General features: G+C 35.8%; 1 protein-coding gene across 8 annotated transcripts in view; it reads right to left on the bottom strand.

The window, feature by feature from the left end:
- Nucleotides 1-12,852: 12,852 nt before the first annotated feature.
- Nucleotides 12,853-26,829, bottom strand: part of pcgf5b (polycomb group ring finger 5b) — a 19,998-nt gene continuing 6,021 nt past the window's right edge. The window contains exons 6-10 of one of the 8 annotated variants that reach the window (XM_067369124.1): nt 25,275-25,420; nt 21,257-21,355; nt 19,721-19,810; nt 15,399-15,488; nt 12,853-14,105 (exon numbers count right to left, since the gene is read on the bottom strand). In XM_067369124.1, the coding sequence (XP_067225225.1) occupies nt 14,058-14,105; nt 15,399-15,488; nt 19,721-19,810; nt 21,257-21,355; nt 25,275-25,420 (473 nt within the window). In that variant the 3' untranslated portion in view covers nt 12,853-14,057. Of the gene's footprint in view, nt 19,811-20,763; nt 20,802-21,256; nt 21,356-25,274; nt 25,421-26,829 lie in introns of those variants that run through there. The other 7 variants (XM_067369128.1, XM_067369127.1, XM_067369126.1 and 4 more) reach the window with 7 other exon arrangements.

Raw genomic sequence — 26,829 nt, 5'->3', positions numbered from 1 at the left:
CTGACGCTGTCAAACAGCTATTTGCTCAAAAACGGCAAACGAAACAGAAAAAGAGAGGACGTCGACCCCGCTGCTGTGCTGTTCGCCCGCACTCGGAAAAAAGAGAAGTTCAACCAAAAAGCTTGACTCGTCTTCTAGCAGACACTCGCTTGCAGAGAACAGGAACAAACACCGTTCGGCTCCGAAGCGAAAAGCTGAAGATGCAACGCACCTGCTGCTCATTATATACCCGCGCTGCGAGGCGAGCAGCTGATGCATATGATTGCATGCCAATGTGCATTGGCTCGTTTAGTTACACTCGAAGTAGATTGGCCTCTCTAGCGAGATTCCTATTCGTCGGTCTGTCCGACGTACGTCGAACGTGACCGACTGAATGGGAACAGAATGTTCTTTCTAACACTGCTCCTTATACTAAATATCTGTATCAAACTTCTGAGAGTTTTAGTGATGGACAGAAATGCTGTTGTGAACAACTAAAAACAGAACTCGTTGCTACTAAGGAAATTGTTTTAAAACTGGAGAAAAATTTTAATGATTCTGTGGAAAGTCATTTCAACCGGGAGATGTATTTTAGAGAGGCTGTCGATGTGAAAATGCTGGAAATGGAGGATTATGTCAGGACTGTGGTGGAGACACTGGAGAAAGAGGTGAAGGATTGTTTGAGGAGAGACAAACAATTGGAGGAAAAACTGGAACAAGGATCTCCCGCTATACTCGGTGTCACTCCTGCACCCATCACCAGCCCAGAGGCCATCCATTGTGCTCCTGCCACTCCTGCAACTCCTGTCTTCAACCTGTCTACAGCAAAACCAAACTCCACTTCATCCGGTAATGACAACGGTAACCCACCTTCTACAGAACCTGACACCAGAACCATCTACTCCAGTTTACCATTTTCCAAAGAGGAACTTCTGGAGGCCCAAGCTAATGACACCGCCATTCTTCAACTAAAGGCTTCCTGCACTTCTCCAACCCCCCAACACCACGGACTGCAATTACACCAGGATATACTGTATCGGCGGGTCCAGAAAGGAAAGAAACGCCTTCAGATGCGACCCGTCATACCTGGAGCATTGGTGCCCCAGCTCTTACAGCGCTTCCATCCTCACACCTCCGGAAAACATCACGGAAGGGTAAAGACTCTCCTGAGGGTTATGGAGGTCGCCTGGTGGCCGTCCATTCGGAGGGACGTCTGGCAGTTCATTGGTGAATGTGATCGCTGCCGGAAGAAGGAAAAGCGCAGGACAGCGAGGGGCCAACAGACATCACAACCGCCATATCATTATCATCACTCTTCAACAACCAACACGCTTCCTACTTTCTCAAAAAAGGCAGGAGCAAGGAGGTGCCAGGAAGGACCACACACCAGGGCAACTGGGTCTAATGTGTACCAGGGAGGATCAGCGCTACCTGTCCTGGGTTACCCAGTCTGGTTTAGAGTCCCTCCTCTCTTCAGTGTCTCCTCTGCCTCCTCCGTTTACCATGTGCCTAGGTGGGAAGGCCTGGTTTTATGTAATTTATTTCAAAGACAATTTTATGCACATGGGGAGGGGTAACCCCACAATATAGAATATAACTGTGGCAAATTCTGAATGGGTATGGACTTCTTTCCCTCAAATGCCATAGGCTGGGGGGAGGGCCTATGTGATACTGCCACATAATGAACATGTTTTAACCGCTCTGTATATAACTGTATGTTTGTGTATCAGAGTTTTAATAGGTTTTACATGTTTCATTGTCCATTTTACTCCTCTTAAAAATGTGTGTGTGTGTCTTTAAGAACTGAGACCTCATCTGTCATGTGACCAATCACCTGACAGGTAGTAGGAAGTAGCCTCTCCCTATAAAAGGAGCAGTATGGCCTAAGATGAGGCTTGAAAACACTTAGGTCGAAAGCTGCCTGGATTGTGGAGTACTTTTGTTTGAACACTCACTATTCCAGGACTTCATTCTTACACTTGCACTTTGGATTATTGCACATTGGATTGTATATACACGGGTGGACACATTGGACTATCAACACACAGAGTTTCTGTGGACTGTTTTAGGGTATGGAACTGATGGACTGTATGCTTTTACCAGTCTAAGGACTCTTTATATATCTTGTGTTGTTTTAGTTCAGTGTCATTTAGATTGGTGTAAATACATATCTGTTTCTTTTATATCTGCTGTTTTCTTGTCTTCATTTTAAACCCAACGTACAAATATTTTAAACAGTTCTCCTTTTAATTGTGTTACCTCTGCCGGTAAGGCTGAGCGTTACAGCGTGGCAGAGGGGTCTAAGGCACTGGATTTAGGCTCCAGTCTCTTCGGGGGCGTGGGTTCGACAGTAGACAGTGAGCTGCAAAATAATTCCTAAATCCCAGTAAGAGGTATTTTTGTTACAGTGTTACATGAATTGATCTCACTAGGGTTCACTGGGCAGTGCAGTAGTCTGTGTATTTGTTAAGTTTTGTGTGTCATCTGAGGCCAAAGTTTGATTTTGTCAGACAAGAATAAGTTTTTGACTAAAACAGTTTATTTTGACCTGGAATTTTCTCTGAGGTTTGTACAAGTTGGTGCATAGTTTTGAGATTGTGTTTATAGTTGTGAGAAAATGTTGAATTGTTTCATTTCAACTAGATTAAAAGTTTGAAAGACAAATTTTTGCTGGCATGTCATAAAGCCAACTTAAAATCTTGTTTAAAAAACATAAATAGTTTGGTCAGTTACGCCAGAATATAGATGTTCTGGGTGAATGCTTAAGTGTTGCTAGGTGGTTGCTGGGAGATTCTGGGTGGTTGCTAGGCTCTTGCTGCAATTGCTGAGGTGTTGCTAGAGTATGTAGTTGATAGGGTGTTTTGGGTGAACACACACAGACATTCCCACCTCTGTTAATAACAGAAAATTTTTATTAAAAGTTTTTATTGTTCTTTAACTTGCACTAAAACATGTGATTTATGCCATCGAAGTAACCTGTGTAATATTAATAAAACTGCTCATCTCCTTTACTGATACAAGGTCAGGCTCATTTTAAATCTGTTGATGTTTTTCATATAGTGCCTTTACTTGGTGCCATGATGGATATTGAAATCTTGTTATTTATTTTGGTAATGCAATGTTTGTGAACACAATTGTGTATGTCAGGCCACAAATCTCCAAAAACTATGCATAGGCGCTTGCTTTGGTGTTGCCACCCCTCATAGACCTCATGCCACCCCTTTGCCACCCTATAAATAATTTTCTAGATTCGCCCCTGCGGGTACCAGCCACCTCTGTTCTCCTCCCAAGAGACAGAGGCATCCGTTCCCTGCATCCTGCAGCCGTCAAACTCAAATTACCTCCCAACTTGTCCACCCTGTTTTCCATGTATCATGCATTAAGCCGGTTATTCGCTCTCCCGCCCGGCCCACCCATTGTCCTGTTATTTGTCAAGGGTTCTCCTGTTTACAGGGTTAGGAGACTGCCGGACGTGCGCCGCCGGGGGCATGGTCATCAGTATTTGGTCGATTGGGAGAGGTTACGGTCCCGAGGAGAGGAACTGGATTCCGACCTTCTGAGCCCTCTGGACTTCAAGCCTGGTTTCTGCCAGCTGTCAGGCATTGTCATTCCCTCTACAACCTGTGGCGCTTCCAGAACCGAGACCGAGCTACTGAACACTGCGAGGCATCATCAGATTTGTTTCTCAATTTGTTTTGTCTGTTAACCAGCTGCAAGTGTCTATGTTAAACATTATCTGAACTGTAAAAAAATGTGCTGCTCTTTCGCTTCGCTTATGACATCACATATTTGTTTATATTAAAACTTTAGTGCAAATGGATGGGACTTGTATATGCAATTCAAAGATATCTATCTTAAATTTAGGCCTAAATATTTTTGATTGCAAAGAGATCTTAATTTGAGGGTCTCAGCTGAAGAAAAACAGGCTGATTTTCTTGAGGCAATGAACAGATGATGTACACTGTTATTTTTAGGCCCTGAAAAAATCTTTAGTTTTTTACTTAATTGGCATTCGCACTCAATTGTATTATGTTAAATGAAATTAAATTTGCAAAATGTTAGGTCAACCTAAACCATTTGTGTTGGGACTACATGAATCATTTATGTTGCATTGATTGAACCTGGGCAGTGGATTTCTAGTTCCCAGCATGCTTTGCGTAGGGAAAGATTGGGACAGTAAATGTTGAACTTAAGTGCTGTTTAATGTGTTTTTTTAGTAAAGGGAAATACCTTTTAAAGTTTGAAGTTCAGTTATATTTGACATTTAAAAGAGTTTATGTTATGTCGATTTTTTTGAGGTTACCATTATGCTGAAGTGTAGACCTTGTGGTTAGGCTCTAGGTGGCTACATAAAACAAATTTATATTGTTCTCAACAAGCATTAACTGTGCTCAAGCCAGTAATGAGAAGTTCTTTATCTGATCATTACTTGCATGCTATAAATGTTACTTACCATATGAATAAGTGTTATTTTAGTTTAGTTTTTATAGAAATATAAATAAATTAGTTTGAGGGCCAGCACAAAATTTACACAGTCTACATATGGTCATCAGCTTTTCCCCTCTCAATGGTCATGAAACATGTATGTCTGTGTACAACAGCTACTCAAAACCTAAGCACAAGCGCACATCTTCACCATGATGGTAACAAAAAAACAAAAAAAAACAAAGCACTGGTTGGATCAACAAGAATGAATTATGTTCAGGAAACATACACAGAATACGTCAAATGAAACTGGTGTGATCTCATTCAATTAGGATGAATTTCACTCATTAGTACAATTAACCTAGCTTAAGTTCAAATAAATCAGTTCAACTGTGTGGAAATAGGTGTCATAATTGAATTAAGTTAGACCAACAAGTTATTTTTTTGAGTGTATATATAAAATCCAGCCACAAGTGGTCAAAAGAGATGCAACTGAGATGCAATAGCAGATGTGATAGCAGATGTAAACAGAAAACAGAGCCTAGTCAAATATTAAGAACAGAAGTTTTGTAAGAAGTTATTGTCCTGCAGGTCCACAAATAAGACTGACCAGAAATCCATGTTGTAAATTTTAGCATGTTGACTTCTGACACAGGCCTTTCTGCTTAATACGAAACATAGTGAAGCAGATTAAGAATCGCTGCTGGAATTCACTTGTGTAGTATTTGCACCTTTGACTATAATATAGGTCAGTACGAAACGTGCCTTCCATCTGATCATCTGCTCTCTGATTTTCTGCTCTCTTCTGTGCCAAAAAAAAAAGATATGAATGCTAAATCCACTGACAAAAGCATTGAAATTTCACTGAGTAACTCTTTGGAGAAAACAGATCACTTTTTATGACAGGATGGAAAGTTCATTAAAGGTGCAATAGGTGATTCGCTAACGAAACATTTTTTTGTTATAGTGGCTGAAAGTCTCCTCATATCCTTATAGCAATCATTATGTTAAATATTCAGTCCGAATGAAATAATACGATGTCCTACCTGCCTGTCAGCGTATGCTTGACAGGCAGGTAGGACGTATGCGTATTGTATGCTAAGTTGTTTATGTTCATTTTTATTGTAATGTTATGTGCTTTGAGACATGAGGTAGCCTAAGTTTAACGTTGTCTCTTGTGACACTTTGCTGAGAGCAGCTGTGTGTGTGTTTTCAATGTTTTGGAGGAGGCATGGCTTTGGAAGGCGATTTGCAGGGAGGGTGGGATATATGAGGGAGGGTGCAGATGAAAGATTGAGCAAACCCTTCCATTGATTTTTGTCACTTTGGTCTGCCACTTGTTTTCTTAATGGATTAAACTGCCGAAGACAGTCTAAATTAACATCTGTCCATCATAATAAAGTTTGGGCATTGAGGGGATGAATAAAGTTTTCTCATCTTTGAAAAAGTCTGAATGTAATTATGCTGTTAGATTTCATTATGGTTTTGACTGGCAAACATCAAGCCACTAGCACAAATATGCTAGGATTTGTTCCTAATGATAACACAATAAGAGACTTAATTCTGAACTCTGATAATTGACTATACTAGTGCTGCGCAATATCTTTGACTCTATATATGGAAATGAATCATTTTCAACCCTGCCTCACCTTGAGAAGTGTTTCCAAATGTTTATTTAATACTGTACAGTCAAAAACTGAAAAGAGCCTCAGTTAAAACTGTGGCCCAAATGTTTGGTCAAACATTAGGGGAGCCAGCACAGACATATAAATGCAGACAGCTGAGCAAATAAAGATACTAATTAGGCCAAACTGAGATGCCAAACTTCTTGCACAAGTGTACAGTACATGGTGCAGAGTTGACCTGCTTGCAGTAAAATTGTAGGGTTAGGTTCTAGGGTTCGGGTAAGTAGAATAATTTGACTGAGCTTGTCAGAGCTTTAACTAAGTTGTTATATAAGGGATTGAATGGGGCTACATGGGTACCTTTTAACAATAGAAAGCATGGGCAGCATTGTTAAATTGCTTTAGCAATAACCTCTGATTATTGATCAGGGGTGCGTTTCCCAAAAGCATCGTTAGCCAAATAACATCGCAAGTTCCGTTGTTACTAACATAGTTCAACGATTTGGTGTTTCTATGACTATAGACAACTATTTGGTGTTTGAACCATAGTTCAAATGAACATTCGCAAATTGCATCGCAAACTTGTGTGGTTGGAATGACAGCTCTCGCGCTGTGGTTAGAAGCATAGTTTATTTTTCTTTTTATGACATGTGGACTTAATAAATCCTTATCTTGAGCAAAATAAGCAAGCTGACATTAAGTATAATTTATATCTTTTATTTCGAATATATACAAATGTCATTTATATATTTTAGTTTGTCAAGAGATTGAAAGCACCGTTTTTGAAGAGTGCGCATGTGCGTACGTGCTCTAGTCTAAGCTTGAAATCTGGAAATAAAGCAAAATAACTGAGGAAAATGAGAATTAGTACATTAGTACATGTCCGTAATTTATAGCAAAACATCTAGCATTACTTTGATCTCAAACAGATTAATTTAAAGAAGTTATTTCTCACCACCTGCGTGACATCATTCACCAATGTGGCTGAATGACAGGTTTGTGACAATAAAGTTTCGGGAGACCATCGTGACTAGTTAGTTGATTTGTTAAACGATGCATCGTACTATCAGAGTTCAGAGTTCAATCATCAGAGTTCAGAAATAAGTCGCTTATTGTGAGTTATCATTAGGAACAAATCGTGTCATCTGGACTAAAGAGGACAAGGACAACCCAAGTTGTTATCAGCGTTCAGTTCAGAAGCCTGCATCTCTGATGGTATGGGATTGCATGAGTGCATGTGGCATGGGCAGCTTACTGGAAAGGCACCATCAATGCTGAAAGGTATATCCAAGTTCTAGAACAACATATGCTCCTATCCAGACGTCGTCTCTTTCAGGGAAGACCTTGCATTTTCCAACATGACAATGCCAGACCACATACTGCATCAATTACAACAGCATGGCTGCGTAGAAGAGGGATCCGGGTACTGAAATGGCCAGCCTGCAGTCCAGATCTTTCACCCACAGAAAAAATTTGGCGCTTCATAAAGAGGAAGATCTGTAGAAGCCTGTATTAGACAAGAATGGGACAACATTCCTATACCTAAACTTGAGCAACTTGTCTCCTCAGTCCCCAGATGTTTTGCAGACTGTTATAAAAAGAAGAGGGGATGCCACACAGTGGTAAACATGGCCTTGTCCCAACTTTTTTGAGATGTGTTGATACCATGAAATTTAAAATCAACTTATTTTTCCCTTAAAATTATACATTTTCGTTTAAACATTTGATATGTCATCTATGTTGTATTGTGAATAAAATATTGTAGTTTGAAACTTCCACATCATTGCAACTTGTTTTTTATTCACAATTTGTACAGTTTCCCAACTTTTTTGGAATTGGGTTTGTACTTTGCCGCAATGAAAAGACCAAACGCGCAAGAAACCTTCCCCATTCTGTGGGAAACCGCTGTTGGGCCGATTGGGCAGGCCTTACAATTGTTTATTAATTCTAAGAAATGTTAATTTCCGGGCTATGGGAAATGTAGTCAAAGCATGTAGCATGTAGTCAAAATCTGAATGATTAGGGACTCCAGGATATGATCATGAAACACAGACAACTTTACGTGTGACATGAACATTTCACCCTGTTCTTCTTCAGAAATCCAACAGTGGCCTTATATTTAGGATCATTGTCATGTTGGAGAAGTGACAACCAAGGGCACGTAGTGATGGTAGCATCTTCTCTTTCAGTATAGAGCCATGGGAATATTGTGTCATGGGAAATAGTCACCCCAGTTTGGCTTTCTACTTCTTTAGATAACTGCAGTGAACTTGCATACCAATTTTCTTCAACCCTTCTCATCAGAAGATGCTCCTGTCAAGGTGTTAACTTCCGTGGATGACCTGGACTTCTCTGTGAGATGGTTGCAGTTCCATCTTTTTTATATTTTTGTACCACTGTCTGCTGGAGACCAGTGTAATGAATAATCAAACTCACTTGTGGTAGAATTCTTGTTAAATTAGACATTTGTAGTCTAAAATTTAGCTTTCAAATGTTACTTTTCAAAGGGGTGTACTTATTTACGCTGAACGCTGTATATAGAATATATAGGGTTAAAAGGGTATATGTCCTTTTCAATGATAATTAACTGAGAGTTAAAACTCTCTGCAAATACCTTCAGGTCATAAACCTGTCTCCAGCCTTCATGGGTGCCTCGCCAGAGTCTTCAGCCATCATGGACAGTATTCCTGGTCATCATAAACGTTGCACATGAAGCCATTAAGGTAGCCCCTAGGCATTTGAGTCTGCATAAACTAATGTTAACAAAGAGGCATTACTGTAAAGTGTTAACAATATATACTATGTATATTAAAAGACAAACCAGGTGTATAAAAAAGAAAAGAAAAACAATATATAGGGCCTAAAATTAACGGCATCGGCAAGTATGGTGTCATTCTCCAGTTGGCCAGTAACATTTTTATGAATCCTAACAAGTTTTGAGAACATGAGCATTAACAAAAGTTAATGACACTTGGGACAGTTGTTTGAGCCTTACCAATTTAAATATTCAAGTGCAAGAAAATGCAAAAGGGAACTCAATTCATTACTTTTGTGTGGTATGGGACATTTCCGGTGCGCAAACATCAGAAGCGCATGCCCAAAAAGCCCAATCTTGCGCGAATACTGAATTAAACTCTATTTCACATGTTCTTGCACTTGAATTCACACAAAACTATATAAAAAAAATGCCTGTCTTAGCAAGTATCCTAGTAAACATGCAGTTATGTCTGAAATATGTAAAAGTTTTGCAGTAAAATATCCAAAAACCACTAGGCCAGTGTTATATATCAGTGTTATATATCTCAAATGTTTCCAACTATTTGTAAATCGTGAGAAAATTGCAATATTAATCAACTCCTCACATGTCCGGGACAGGTGAGGAGTTGCCTGTCAATTGCGTCATCTTTTTTGTAGAAACCATGGAAACAACAAAGATGCTTTAATATATTACATGTTTTAATAGACAAGGGAACAACTGTTTGGTTACATTTACAGACAGAAAACTATTGTTATATAGCTCAACACGTTTAGTCTTATTGTTTAAATCAAATTTTCTTGATTTTTTTGTGAGTACCATGCTTTTTCCATGCCTCAGAGAAAAACACTATTTTGTGAGGTAGCTAACATAGCATAAACAGATGAAGCTTTATTTTTAGCTATAGTAATACAGCATTTTCTTCATCATACAATACGTTTTAAAATTAATTGCATACCATTTATCAATACAAGCCATTTATCAATACAAGCCATATGATATTCTAAAATCAATCTAGCTTACTGCAGTGTATATCAAGTGTCTCACAGCAGCCGCCGAGCGAACGCACAGACTAACATTATAACATCATTTTCAACACTCTCAAATGTATCTAATAATAAACAGAGCTGCGTTAGCTCAAACTCATGACCGGAAAAGCGGAAGCAGCACCGGCGATTGTGGCCTAATAAGAGTTCCGCTGCTCGCAAGGCGCGTGTTGCGCAATCGCTCCAGTGGCCTCGTTCAGCTCCCACAACACTCGGTCCTGCTTTGCTTCATACTACAATGACGTTAAAAATTATTATTTCCACCAGCTGTGAGGTGAAAACCACATGTCCCAAGATTCCGTGCTAAAACATGGCGTCATCAAGCTATGCCTTTGTTTTGAATAGGCGCCCTCTAGTGGATGGAAAAACTACATAGTGCACCTTTAAGTGAACGTAAACAGTTGAGAAAGACAACATGTGTACAGTGTCAAAAACGAGATGACTACTGGTGTGAGTACACTGCGTGATTGGCTGCTGCTTCACACTGAGGTTGTTTGTCTGTTTTGGTCTTGTCTTGTTTCAAATGTATGTTTTATGCACCTAAAAAATGGACTTCAACTGCGATATATAAATTAAACATATTATTATTAGAGTATCAATATATTGGATCTGTGCATTAGGCCTGTCTTAAAGTGACAGCAGCCTAATATTCCTGCTGCTGTCTGTGTTTTTAATTTTAAAGGTGCCCTAGAATTGAAAATTGAATTTCCCTTTGCATAGTTGAATAATAAGAGTTCTGTACATGGAAATGACATACAGTGAGTCTCAAACACCATTGTTTCCTCCTCCCTTCCTCCTTTCTTTATAAATCTCTCCAACAGTGTAGCTTTAGCCATGCAGCATCATCAAACTCATTCAGAATCAAATGTAAACATCCACAATATGCAATACTTACGTGATCTGATGTGCTGCATGACGAACAGTTTGTAAAGATCCATTTTGAGAGTTATATTGTGAACTTCAGTATTGTTTATGCAATGTTTAATGCAGTCGTGAGCTTGGGGGCGGTGAGCACGAGCATTTAAGGGTGTACACACACCATATCAGAGCATTTTTAATCTCATCCCAAAATAGGCATTTAAAACATGGAACAATAAAAAATCGATGGGGTATATTTTGTGCTGAAACTTCACAGACACATTCTGGTGACACCTTAGACTTATATTACATCTTGTAGTGTTCTAGGGCACCTTTAATAAAACAACAAACGATAAAGAAAAAAACTCTCACTGCTCTTGACTGAATAACTTTTGTAACTTTATTCAGGATCTATATTTAATTTATACAGTAAAGCCTATGCAGTTATTTTACATTTGATTATTTATTTTCTATATACCTGAAAATTGTGAATTTGCACTTGCATCTAAAATTTTGTTGTCAACTGCCTGTTTTCAGTAAAACATTTATGGCCAGTAAATACTGGCAGGTGTGGCAAAAAAGTTAGTTTTACACACTGTGTACATAGTATCTAGTAATATACTATTTGTATTTATCCCTAAATACATTTCATATTTTATTTTTTTTTCCCAGCAAATATATGTATATAGTATTATAACAAAATGGTTTTAACAAACTGTAGGTAATTATGTTTTTTTTTTGGGGTGGCTATCTTGTCAAGTTAATATCTTGTCAAGGGCACCAGGCAGTATCATCAACCAAATTTGAGTGTTTTCCCACTTCCAAATTCCTAATTTAAACCCTGTTCACCTTCACAGAAAAAGGCAGTATACAAGGGTTCCAAAAATTCTCTATTGTGCAGATGGAGAATGCATTTGGCACAGGTAGGAGATTCATACACTTTCCTAGACAGAAGAGAGTGCTTTTGGGAAGAAAAAAAAATACTGCCTGGCTATGACAGAGTGGAAAACCAGAAGTGTTGTGACCGACCTGTAGAAAGTGGAGAAATCCACTTTCATGAGCTCAAAGCAGACAGTGTCTCTCTGCAGAGCAGTGCATCTTTCAGAACATCAACTCCCAGAAAGCAAAAAGCCGCAGTCTGGTGGGCCTTTATGAATATTATGCTGTATGACATTACCATTTTAGAGACTGAGGAGTGATGGACACACACACACACACACACACAAACAATTTCGTCAGCCTTTAAAAAAAATAGATAGCTGTCTCTTTTTTTATGATCTTTTGGCAGCATTTTCTCCTCATCAAAAGCAATGAAAGCCAATTCAAAAGTCAAAGGATTTTGGCCGTGGAGAAATTCTATCCTTGGCAGATGAACCTAAGATGAAATCACATAGAAAATATGAGGCAGTGCTGCCGCACCCAGAGCTCCACACACACCGCTGTGCATTGAGACAATTCAGGAGGGAGAGAAAATTGAACCATCTGTAACACATTCAATATAATAATGTAGTGTTTTGTCTCTTTATCAATTTTAATATACCATGACACAAGTATGAAATAAAAAATGGCACATGGAGACCAATATCTTCAACATTCATGAGTGTATTTTTCTTCTCAACAAAGACACACAAATAACTGTCATATGTTATATACATTTCTAATGTCTATAGGAATCACTTCAGGGACTTGACATTGAAAAATAGAATATTCTAAGCAGCATTTCATGTTTGTTAAACATACAACATACAATTCCATTTTATAATTAAATTGAATTGAAATTTCCATTTTTAAAGATAAAATATCTACAAGGGCTTCTTACAAAAATACATGTTCATTGTTGCAGTACAAGGAAATTCAAGGGTCTATTCTAAACAAATATTATTAGTCTTCCACTTAAACACAATATTTTATACCGGCACTTCAAAGTCATTTTTAAATGTGAAAACAAAATAATAATATTTTCTATTTTTGAGGACCTTGATTGTTGCTTAAGATTGTTTACTAGAATTCAATCAAATGTGTGAGATTTTATCAGAAGTAATTATTCAGGGAGATTTGTTAAGACATTAAAAAAATATATATATTTTTTATATATATATATATATATATATATATATATATATATATATATATATATATATATATATATATATATATATATATATATATATTGGGGAAAAAAATATTTTTTAACAAATTAAGTAGTTTTGTTCCTTACTCAGAAATTCAAGCTTTATCTTTGACACGTGGCCTCTGTGAGTATAGTTGTAAGGCAAGGCAAACAGTTTTCAGCCTGTATCCCATGTGGTCAGATGCTGTAGAGTGTCTTTGGTGTAATATAACCAGACTAATACTGTAATGTGGCCCTGCAAATCCCTTAATTCTGTTTTGCAAGAATAAACTATGGGTTCTTCGTTTGCTTTGACATTTCTTTCTTTGGACTACTTGATTCAGGATTTATTCTGACATAAAACAGGCACGCATGACTCAAAAGCTTTGAATTAAGACAGCATTTATGAACATTATACCCATGTTTCTATAAATCCAAAAAACCAAGCCAGAGTATTACAAATTGTGAGGAAGTTTTTAACTCATTGCCTGCCAGCCATTAACCAAAACAGAGACACAATGGTAAACTCAATTTTTTCTCAGTTAGGATGCCAGGGAAGTATGATGATTGTAAAACCTCTATTCGATGTGTTTAGCAAAGTTTACTTCAACTTGATAAAAAAAAAAATAATAATAATAATAATAATAAAAAATAAAAAACGAGGCACATAGGCCACAGAGGTGGCCTATAATAAATAAAACCCCTTAAGTTGACAAAATCAAAAACAGACCAGCTTAAAACCTTTAGAGGATGTTTGAGGTCTGATCAAGCCCAGAAGCTTTAAACATCAGGAGCCTAGTATTAAACCACTTAAAATTACCTAACAATTCACATTCTGTCACTCATTCTCATGTTTTTCAAAACGTGTAGAACTTGTTTTGTCCATGGAACACAAAAGGAAAAAATCCTGTAAAAAACAACTCTTTATAAACTCAACTTCTGTCAAAAGTTCTTCATAACATGATGTAATGGAAAAGGCACTGCCGCATATACTTGAGATTTTTATATTGTGACATTTTCAAAGGGAGCTACCATCATATGCAAACTGCTGAAGACCATAACTTTCTTGTCACTTTGGTAAATAAACCACAACACAGGAAGAGACATAAATCACAATGTTGTAAGTGACAATCTTTTCACAAGAACTAAACTAATGAAACTAAACAAGAAGAGATGGGTAGAACACATCTTCAGAACTGGACATGTCCATTCAATTCGCTGTCTGTTCATAAGCTGAAATTAGTGCAGGGTATTTCAACCTAGCCAAAGTCAATGCGTGGTCGATATTCAAGTACCATTGGGTATACCTGGAGAAAGAGACATGTTGTAGATGAGTGTAAAACTGACATATCCTTTATGACGGTATGCAAGCTTTAAATTCACATGACATGGTTTGTATTTTCAGATTTTACGAGTACGAGACTGTAGCATCTTTTATAAGGAAATGAACATCCTACAAACCACTGCAAGTTATGTAATTGAATCAAAAACTATCATGCAATATAAAACTATTGGTAACTTTTTATTTTAATGTGTCCTTGTTACAAGTTACATGTATTTACTATAGTAATAACTATAAATTAAGCATATTTACATGCAACCCTAAACCAAACCCTAATCCTACCCTTACCCTATAGTAAGTCCATGTAGTTCATTAAAAATAATTAGTACTTAAATGTATAATTACACTGTAACAGGGACACATTAAAATAAAGTGTAACCAAACTATTTTATGATCATTGATTACAAATGCAATATATATATATATTTAAAAGTTAATTTCTGTAAATGATAAGATTTTTACATCCGGTGTTGTTGCACTCTATTCTAATGGTTGTCATCCAATATAATTTTTGAGATATTAAAGGGGTCATGAACATTTTTTTTTTAATGTTCTCTGAGGTCCAATTATAATGTTATCAAGATTTTTACATAAAAACATCCTAATTTAGAAGTAATAAGCTATTTTCTATTCTGTTTTTTACCCTCTCGCTTGAACACTCCGCTTTGATAGGCATGCCATATTCAAGACTTGGAAGTAAATGCTCAGTGCTATGACTGGGTAACAGTTTTGCATATTAAAATAATTTTCAACATCCCCAACATTACACGTGTGAAAATTGTTTTGAAAACTTATGATGTTGAAAAATATCTTGAAACATTTGCCAACAATGTGAAACATTTATCCGTATTGTTTTATAAGTCTCGGTTATGGCAAATAATGTTTAAGTACTTGGAGTTACCAGTTATTGTTGACATGTGATAACGTATGGTGTTTCATGTTAAAGGAATTATGAATTAATCTACTATTTGTCACTGTCATTCTAATAGGCTATTAAATTTCATAATCTTCGATATAGTGAAAAACGTATTGTCATTTGCAGTGTTTTAAATAAAATTACATGTGTTGTAATGTCTTACTGATGACAAAACATCCAATTATCCAATGCATTAACCCCATAAATTCCAAAGCAAATGAAAGAACAAATCACAACTATTCAGTTTGACTGCGGCACAACATTATAAATACTCAGTACATAATCAAACGATCTGTATCAGACAAGGCAATAGCGACATATGGTAGAAATACGGTTACTCACACTTGTGTGTTGCGACATTACTGTCTGATCCAATGTAGTTTCCACTGCATCATCTTTTATTTTCAGTCTCTCTGAAAAGCCTGCCTCGAACTGTCTTGTTTAAAAACGAATCCGCAGTAAAATGAAGCAAACAAATGGGATCACAAGGATGGCAATGCAAAGACTGTGTTTTTCCACAAGTTGCCACTTCAAAACATCTTGTAATCATCAGATGCATCTCTATAGTTCAAGAGTAATCCTGTGTTTGGTCTGTCTGTTATTTACTAATACATGACATGTGTGAATCGGTGGGCGGGGCTAGAAGTAGACGTTGATCTTCTGTAGAGGCGGTCTTTCATCGCACTATGACAATAATTTGGCGAAATCCGAAATTAAACGTTTTCTGAGCTTGGTTTCAATAAAAGCTGTTTTTGGAGTAACTATGAAGATAGAGTTCTGAAATTTACAGGACATTTTTATAGTACAATTACCTATATGTCAAAAGATCAAGGGAAATTTGATTTCTCAATTCATGACTCCTTTAATATTATGGCAGTTCTGGCAGATTACATGAACAAACTCAATTACTAATTACTAGGGGTGTCAACTGATTATTATATTATATTATATTATATTATATTATATTATATTATATTATATTATATTATATTATATTATATTATATTATATTATATTATATTATATTATATACACTTTATTACAAGGGGATGTTGTTGCATGTTACATGTTACAAAACTTGAACTGAGCTGAATGATGACACCAATGTTTTCTGCAGAGCTGCTAGCTGATTTGACATCAACACTGTTATGAAACTGAATTGAATCAACATTGAACTTGACTCAAACTGAATAACGACACTATTGTCTTTTTAGACCAGCTTAACAGCAAAATTTGAATTTTTCACATATTTGATTAAATTTACATCATTGATCGTTATTTTCCTGTTTATCAATGTGAAGCTGCTTTGAAACAATCCATATTATCTAAAGCACTATATAAAAAAGCTGACTTGACTTATATGTATTTACTATAATAAGAGTAATGTATGCATTATTACAGGTAAATAACACTAAACCAAACACTAACCCTATAATAAGTACATGTAGTTAATTAATATATGTAGTTAATTAATATTATTTAGTAATTATTTGTGTAATAACACTATAAGAACATCACATTATATTATATTATATTATATTATATTATTAAAAAAATAGTTTTTAATATACAATTTTAAATTATTATATTTAATCTTAAAGGCAAATGATTTTTTTACAACTTAAGAAAATGTTATGTGCTTTAAAAAACAGTGAAATTTTAATAACTGCATGAGCAGTTCTTTTAACCACTACAGTACAGAAAAACTGATTGAAGTACTTTTACTTAGGCCATGTCCACACTGTAAGGTTTCAGGGGTGATTTAAATACGGGAGTGAATTCCCTAAATCATCGTTCCATGCATTTAGAGAACACGACTCAATCTCGAAATTGCTATGATTGACATGTGCTATTTTTGACCAAAGTAATCCAAAGATTAATCCAAAGACATTTTAACTAAACCACTTTCAACAGAGGCATCATGTTTTGTTTATGCTTGGAAGGCTGCTTTGCATAGTGGCCTTTTCAAGTTGCCATGTCCACTTATAAGTGTTTTGAATCACTGGCTTGCTGTAAGAGCTTTGTTTATAAAGCGAACATGTTTATAGAGCTTTCAAAGTCGTCATGAAATGGATTTTGATTTTGTCTTTTTTTCATTCTCTATTGTGACATATACAAGTCAAACAGCTTTTAAAACAAGAAAAAAAAATGTAGGGCGGGACTTGATTTTGTCCATCGGGAAACTGGATTGGATCATTGTCATTTGCTATTGCTGCAATCTCATGTGAGTGACAGGCTTTCAAAAAAACAAGTTTTTTTTGGACTTGCTGTATGAGCTTTGCTCATAAAGTGAACAAGTTTATAGAGTTATTAAAGTCGGCATGAAACATATGTTGCGATAATTTTTTCTTCCCTATTGTGACGTACTATATATCGAAGTCAAACAGCTTTTTGAACAAGAAAAAAAAATGCAGGACGGGACTTGATGTCCATCGGGAATTGGATTGGATCATTGTCGTTCGCTATTGCGAAACACGTCTAAACACGTCATCAGAGAAGAGATGTTGCTGAAGAAGGGGAAGTTACGTATTTAGATTAAAGGTGCCCTAGAATTAAAAACTGAATTTACCTTGGTATAGTTGAATAACAAGAGTTCAGTACATGGAAGTGAGTCTCAAACACCATTGTTTCCTCCTTCTTATATAAATCTCATTTGTTTAAAAGACCTCAGAAAAACAGGCGAATCTCAACATAACACAGACTGTTACGATCATTAATATGTAAGCCCCCAATATTTGCATATGCCAGCTCATGTTCAAGGCATTACACAAGGGCAGGACATCTGGATGTGCACAGCTGAATCATCAGACTAGGTAAGCAAGCAAGGACAATAGCGAAAAATGGCAGATGGAGCAATAATAACTGACATGATCCATGATGTCATGATATTTTTAGTGATATTTGTAAATTGTCTTTCTAAATGTTTCATTAGCATGTTGCTAATGTACTGTTAAATGTGTTTAAAGTTACCATTGTTTCTTACTGTATTCAGAGAGACAAGACTGTCGTTATTTAAATTTTTTTAACACTTGCAGTCTGTATAATTCATAAACTCAACTTCATTCTTTATAAATCTCTCCAACAGTGTGTAATGTTAGCTTTAGCCACGGAGCATACTACCAAACTCATTCAGAATCAAATGTAAACATTCAAATAAATACTAATGTGATTAGACATGCTGCATGACGACACTTTGTAATGATCCATTTTGAGGGTTATATTAGCTGTGTGAACTTTGTTTATGCTGTTTAAAGCAAGCGCGAGCTCCGGGGATGGGGAGCAAGGGAATTTAAAGGGGCCGCAGCCTGATTCGGCGCATATTTAATGATCCCCCAAAATAGGCAGTTAAAAAAATGAATAAAAAAAAAAATCTATGGGGTATTTTGAGCTGAAACTTCACAGACACATTCAGGGGACACCTTAGACTTATATTAAATCTTTTGAAAACACGTTCTAGTGTTCTCGTCTAGTTGCTCAGTTTGGTTCTGTTTGTTTCAGTTAATTTGGTTGCAGAATGTGGTCATCACTCCTGTAAACTACTGAACTCTGTGTGTACAGAACAGGATTAAGCACTAAAAGATGAACTGACAACCAGATTTAGCTGCAGTGTGTACATGGCCTAAAATAGAGCCTGATGGATGGCTGTACCAAACAGACAGAAAGTCGTACACATATAACAGAGCAAACAGCGACCCTGATTAAGATGTGGCATTACCATAATAGACCCCAGGTAAGCTGCAAGAGGAGAATGAGAACAGAGTGGGGACCCTTCCGGTGGGGCATCTGTAACCCCCTTCACCTCTACAGTGATTCATTACACCCTGAACTTCATACCTCCATACTACATGACAGCCTTGTGTAAAAGTTACAATCATTATGCTAGAATTGATAAAGTGCCTGCTCAGTTGAAGGGGGGATGTGGGATTGAAACAACTTGCTTTGGAATAATGATGCGTTCAAGTCATGTCGGAAAGATCGTATTTACGAGCAGAACTGACATGAATGCCACCACAATGTCGTAAATACCAGTGGGAAGCTCGTAATTTTCTTTAAGCTCCGATCTGTACGAGTTGGGGGCGTGTCAGTCAGAAACATGGCGAAATACCACAATATTACAGGTATTTAGCAGTGAATTGTCAGGCTTTTCTATTTACAACAAAGTAAGCTGATTCCCAGCAAAAAATACAATAGCATCACAGTATAAAAATGTAATATGCAACAATAAAGTTTACAACAGCTTCATAAATTAATTAAAAAACATAAAAAAGCAACATACAACTAATGTACATTATTTGCTCTACATTTTCTAGAAGCAGAAGTGTTGTAATTTTGTGTAATTAATTTAGAGAAGGCACACCGCCATCATACTCCGACGAAAGTGACTTGAACGCACCTACCGTCGTACACACGATTTCCCACCTCGTAAATACGAACTTCCCAGGAAGACTTGAACGCACCATAAATCTTAAAGTTCTATGGCTGTCTTAGTTTCTTTGCATTACATTGTAAATACCATGAAGAGCAAAGCCAAATAACTTGCTATGAAGCTGCATTAAGTAATAGGGTCTTCCACACTGCTCATCCCAGTGGAAAAGATGAGGGGATTTAGATTTCACACATGAGAGGAGAGGAGAGGTGGAGATACTGGTATTTTCATGGCTTACATTTTCTCCCCGAAGCCTCCAGCGGGTCATGTAGATGAATTCCATGGTGTGGTCTTTACCCATGATCTCACCATTGCATAGAACGTCTAGCTGCAGAAACATTTAGTGATTATCAGATCTGTTAAATTGTATGGTAGTACAAAACAGCAAAGCAAGGATCAAACAAAGCAAGCATAAACAGCAGGAATATGGTAAGTGGTTAAACACATGCAATAAAGTAAAAGAAACATACTTGAGTCCTAGACAAGAATATTTCATTTGTTGTGTATATCACTAGCAATGCCAAATTCATCGGTAATGACCATGTACTGCAAAAACTTAAGTTTATCACACTATAAGCACTATAAGCTTTGCATAAACGTGTCTGCAAAATGCATAACAACCAGGGCTTGACATTAACTTTTAGTGGTTAGTGGTTTTCCAAAGTTACTAGCCAATCAGCATTTTCACTGGCCATTTTGACATCGATACCATGGGGAAAAACTCCCATATAGATCATTTTTAATATTATCTCATAATTTGGGTATATTAGGCTGCTATCACTTTAAGACCTTACACACAGATCCATTATACTGTTACACATACATTTTCTTTCTCAACTGTTTACGTTCACTTGACTGACTGTGTTTAAGTGAATACTTGCCAACATGGCATTTTGACATTACTTTGTGTATATTTGACTGTTTAAGCACAATAATCAGTGAAAAAATAACTAAATTTAGTACTCAGAGGCTTTATGTGCACGCACTTTGGACGTGGGACCAAAATCTGCAGGAAGGAGTAAATTTATGCGGAATACGCACAATCCAACACTAAATTCAAACACTGAAACCCCAAAAATATTCATCCAGTGAGAGAGCAAGAAAGCACAGCTGGTATCGTGTATCTGTTCTTCAGAAAATTAGTATTAGAAGCATTTCATATATTTCAGTATCAATATGTATCAAAATATTTTTGACAACACTACATTGCACTTAGTTTATTATTCAGGTGGCTTTTCAAAAGACTACAAATGAAAAATGTATATATAAAATTCAACCCACCAAAGTGGCTTGTAGGAGTGACTGCATTACACGCCAACCTGTCAAATGCAGGTGTTAATGTCAAGCCCTGATAACAACATTGTCAGGGGTTGGTTGTGTGTAAACACAAGCAGACAAAAGGAGCTTCAATATAAAAGGTCTTTAATGACAAAACTCAGGAGAACAAATAAACAATCTAACATAAACGAGAACTGACAAAGACTGAGGGAGAACACAGGGAATATATACAGGGCAAACAAAGGACTAAACAAGACTAACAAGACACAACTGAGACAAATGAGTAACCAAGGATACTAACTAAAGGCGGAAAAACTAAACAAAGGAGGACATGTGACAAACAGAACATAACTCAACACAACCCGTGACATTCATATTCATATACGTGTGAGATTTGAACTAAATGCAAAGGCAATATGTAAATTCAAACAAATCATTACATCTATTTACAGGAAAATGGTCAACAATGTAGACTAAAGATATATATAAGAGTTACCTCATAAGAACTGGGAAGCTTTAACTTCAGACTTAAAAACTTCTTAATTGTTCCAACAGTCACTCTTGTTGAGCAGCGAATAAATTTTTTCATTAAACCCTGGAAAACAAAGCAAAAAAGACAAATTTCCACAATGTGACTCCATCAGAATCAGTGGCGGAGGCAGAAAGTGGATGGTGGGTGGGCCTCTAAAAGTGTGGGTGGGCCAGAATAATTTGCATCATCACATGTTTTTCAACTGGCTTAATTTGGGAGGGGGAAAAAAATGATGGACCATCCCTAAGTGGCATCAATTCACAAAAAGTCAAGGTATGGCAAGTTCAAATTACGTTATTTAATATAATATTACGTGACAATATCAATTCAAGTAAATCTACGAGATAAGAACAAGACAAAACTGCAGTTACAACCTGAACCAACAACACCAACTGATTACAAAAAATAACCTAATAATAATAATAATTACATATTTGGAAATAACCCGGCATGGTAACAGGCAGCTATGGATAAATAAAAATAACAAAAAAGTCAGCTTACGATTAAAAAAAAAGAAAAAACAAATTAATACTGATTTGAAACTTGTGACAAACACTCACACATTAACCCGATCACTTTATTTAGCGTTCATGTAAACATACGTTCAGATTCATCGAATGAATTTATTTATTTAAGAAATTCATTAAAAACAGAATATTGCTTCAGCCTTATTCAAAGGCCACAGAAACATGTTCGTTTGTTACGCACTTCAATACATTCCACCAGACGTTTTTGGTTTTCTTCCTATTTTTTAAGCAATTGGTTGATGAAACAGTGATTGAAATTAAGATACAATTTCTCCAAAACAAAATTCACTTTAAAGAAAGGCTTAAAACAAAACTTAATGAAGTGGTCAAACTCATGTCTGACCCGCTGCATGTCTCCCAACATTGCGCATCCGTCATGCTATTCACTTTTCATAATCAACATAAGTGAAATTTAACAAATAATATAGGCTCTATAGCCTAATATTTAAATATAAATATGAAACTAAATTGGCTATTTTTATCCCTCTGGCCGACGAACGCGTCGGCGTGTTCTGATGGATTTTTTCCTCATGACAGAAACAAGTTTTTCGTCAAGACTACAAATGGTCTACTTTTATTTGTGTAAGCTCACAATAACAACAAAAACCTTGTACTTTTGAAAAATAAAATAAATAAAAACAGGGTGCGCTTTCAGCTGTTTTTCTGCGAGAATCTTTCTGAAACATCTCAAAAATGAACACAGCAAATAATTGTAGGCTACCTAAAAGAAAGAAACATCTCCATTCGATAAGAAATTCAGGTCTGTGTTAAATAAGAGGCGATCCATGGGCGTCGGAAGCAAAAACAATGTGGGTGGGTCCTCCTTCCAAATTTTTTTAATGCAATTTCTAGATAGATAGATAGATAAAATGGCAATCAATCGGTATTGATTTTTTTTTTTTAATAGAACGAGACACAAACTGCGCACAACTGGAGGAATACATGTTTACCTTTGATTTCGTTCGATAGAAAAGAAGCAGGGCCGTATGCAGGGTTTCATAATTACTGAGGTTACAAAATGTATAATGCTAGGGGGGTGCGGGGGCATCCTCCCCCGAGAAAATTTTGATTTCCTTGGTGTACATATATGCATTTTAAGACGTTGTAAGGCCAACAAATTGGATAACAATACGCTCTTAAAAAATGCTGGGTTAAAAACAACCCAAGTTGGGTTGAAAAAGGACAAACCCAGCGATTGGGTTGTTTTAACCCAGCAGTTGGGTTAAATGTTAACTCAACTATTGTTTAAAAATTACAGTATTGCTTACTTAAAATGAACCCAAAATATCTTGAAAATTAACATTAATATGTTTAATAAATGAACATTTTAATTTCATTAATTTCACAATTAAAGAAAGAAAGAAAGAAAGAAAGAAAGAAAGAAAGAAAGAAAGAAAGAAAGAAAGAAAGAAAGAAAGAAAGAAAGAAAGAAAGAAAAAGAAAAAAAGTTATTAGCAAGCAGGAAGATAACAGTAAAGTGGAAGCTGACAGAAAGGATTGAGCCTTGGAGTCATACTGATTGATACCAGTCTTGAAGATCAGCCTCAACTTTAAGATGTCTAACTTTAAAGGTGCAATACGACATTTTCAGTGAAGTTACCAATAGCGAGCTAGCTTTCAAATCATAACATCCCACCCTCCCTTCAGCGCGCTTTTACAAAGCCACACCTCCTGTGGGCAAAGCACCACAAGACACGGCGTCAAACTACCTGTTGTCTCAAAGCACATAACATCACAAAAATAATGAATGTAAACAACTTAGAGAGCTTGTACCCGACTGCTGCAGATTAATTTCGGTGTTGATAATGTTGACATGGAAACATAATTCTGAGTCTGAGGAAGTGAGCAGCTCCGGTTAGAATGTCACGGGTTGCATCTCTTAATTATGGTAGTTATGGTGTGAATGCAGCATAAGCTCATTGTTTTAATTTGGTAGGAATTGTAAAAGCATGCCAAGTCTGACATCTGTCTACATAAACTCTGCATAACATGAAACGCGCTGATAATATATGATGTGTGCGCAATATATATATATATATATATATATATATATATATATATATATATATATATATATACATACACACACACACACACACACAAACCACTGAAAAGTTTGGGATCGGTAAGATTTTTAATGTTTTTAAAAGACGTTTTGTCTGCTCACCAAGGGTGCATTTACTTAATTAAAAATACAGTAAAAACAGTAATATTGTGAAATATTATTACAATTTAAAATGACTGTTTTCTATTTGAAAATATCTTAAAATGTAATTTATTCTTGTGTTGGCAAAGCTGAATTTTCAGCATTGTTAATCCAGTCTTCAGTGTCACATGATCCTTCAGAAATCATTCTAATATTTCAATTTGCTGCTCAAGAAACATTTATTGTTTACAATTGTACAAAATATTTGTGTACAATTTTTTTTTTTTTTCAGGATTATTTGATGAATAGAAAGTTCAAAAGAACAGTGTTTATCTGAAATCTAATCTTTTGTAACATTATAAATGTCTTTACTGCCACTTTTGATTGATTTAATGCATCCTTGCTGAATAAAAGTATTAATTTCTTTAATTTCTTTACAAAAAAATAAAAATAAAAATTCTTACTGACCCCAAACTTTTGAACGGTAGTGTATAATGCTACAGAAGCTTTGTATTTCAGATAAATGCTGTTCTTTTGAACTTTCTATTCATCAAGGAATCCTGAAAAAAAAAAAAATTACAAAAGTAAACTGTTTTCAACACTGATAATAATAACAACAAATATTTCCTGAGGAACTAATCATCATATTAGAATGATTTCTGAAGGATCATGTGACACTGAAGACTGGAGTAATGATGCTGAAAATTCAGCTTTGCCAACACGAGAATAAATTACTTTGTAAAATATATTCAAATAGAAAACAGTTATTTTAAATTGTAATAATTTTTCACAATATTACTGTTTTTACTGTATTTTTAATTAAATAAATTAAGCCTTGGTGAGCAGACAAAACTTCTTTTAAAAACATTAAAAATCTTACAGATACCAAACTTTTGAGCGGTAATGTATATATATATATATATAAATGAGCAATATCACACGAGTAGCCGTGCGATATGGCTGTAGCATGGCTATTAGCCAATCAGATTCGAGAACCAGACAGAACTGATATATATATATATATATATATATATATATATATATGAGGAGACTTTCAACCAGTATGACAAAACAAATTCTGTAGAGACCTATTCTGTATTACCTATTGCACCTTTAAAAATGTTCTCTCCCATTTGCCCATTGTCAAAATCATTGTCAAGGATCTTGTGGGAAAAATCTGATCCCGGATCGAAGGAATGAGGAGGCAAGACCAACGCACAGAAGATAAAAGAAGCATAAGACAAGGAGTGCCACCAAGAAAAGCTGATAGGAGGAGGAGAGATATGCTGCAGAATTCAAGATGGCTAACCTTAACAATGTTCTCTCCCATCTGCCCATTGTTACGCAAGCAGTCTAGACAGATGGCTATCTGAGGATCACTCCTGTGGTAGTCTCCATCACCTTTATCATCATCCTCTTCATCTACTCGGGCTTTCTTACATATAGGGCCATCCTCTGGAAAAAGACAAAACAGTGGTCCTCATGCTAAAGGATTGTCATTTAAATAATTTTATGAAGTTTTATCTAACTTTCACACAGATGTTCTCATAAATAACTGTACTGCTGCTTTTATTTTTTTATTTAATTAAATTGAGCTAATGACACTATTGTATTTTATACAGCTGCTTTACAGCTGAAATTTAATTAGTTTCATGACTGATGAATTTTTAACATTATCATAAATCTATTTTAAATATTTTAAAATATTTAAATCTTTCCTTTTTTTTTCAAAAATATTGTTAAAGCACAAAATTCCTGTATCCACCAATATACAAATCTTATTGAAGATTTCCTTGAGAAAAATCTCAACAGATTTCATATGGATTTCTTGCTAAAATTTAATAATAATAAAAAAAAAAAGATAAAAAAAAATGTGCTGCTCCAACAATGTGGGCAACAAAAGCAAAACATTTCAGACAAAGCTGAATAGATATGCTAATGCAAAACAGCATCTGCATCTTTTCTCAGACTTTCTTTTAAATTAAATAGATAATATTCAAAACGATGCTCTTGGCAAAATTATAAATGTGGTAATTATCTCATCATTAAGACCTGCTTACAGCTGCAAACACTTATAAGTTGCCTTGGAGACTTCAACTATTATGCAAGTCCTTAATTCTGGCTCATATACCGAGCACAAGGACTGTATATTATTACTGATTTTGCAGCAGCCATTACTCCAGTCTAGTTACCAGTCTAGTTGTAATATGCTGATTTGGTGCATGCTGAAAACTGTTTTTGCTGCTTTTTTTTTTTTTTTTTTTTTTTTTTTTTGGAAAGCAAAACTGTTGTCAACATTGCTAACAATAAGAAGCATTGTTAATAATTGGGCACCAATAACACTTGATAATAAATCAGAATATTAGAATAATTTCTGAAATCTCATGTGATACTGAAGACTGCACTGAAGTAATGGCTTCTAAAAATTCATAGGAATAAATTACATTTTGAAATATATATATTAAAAAAAAAAAACCCTGTTATTTAAAATTACAATTTTCTGTGCACATCTTCAAAGTTGTAACTGTATAAAATAGCTGTACAGAGTGATTATGTTGTTCCCTCTGGAGTCAAAGAAGCAGAGAGACATAGATAGAGTACACCTATACTGATGACTCACATTAATCTACCACCTGTGAGTCAAGGTCACAGAAATAGATTGTGATTGTAACTTCAGCTGTGAAGACATTACTTGATAAGGAACAAAAGTTATACCAAAAGTCTGATGAAAGAAGTTTAAATGCTGATACAGCAAAGTAACCTGTACCATGAGGTCACATAGGACTGATTCATTGCCATGAGAGCCTAATGTGTTGGATTAAAGGCATAGTTCAGCCTCAGCAAAAATTAAACTGCAGTTCCAA

Source organism: Chanodichthys erythropterus, chromosome 19 (assembly GCF_024489055.1).
Source record: "Chanodichthys erythropterus isolate Z2021 chromosome 19, ASM2448905v1, whole genome shotgun sequence".
Classification (NCBI taxonomy): Eukaryota; Metazoa; Chordata; class Actinopteri; order Cypriniformes; family Xenocyprididae; genus Chanodichthys; species Chanodichthys erythropterus.
The sequence above is the reverse complement of the archived record's forward strand: the minus strand, read 5'-3'. Positions and strand labels throughout refer to the sequence as shown.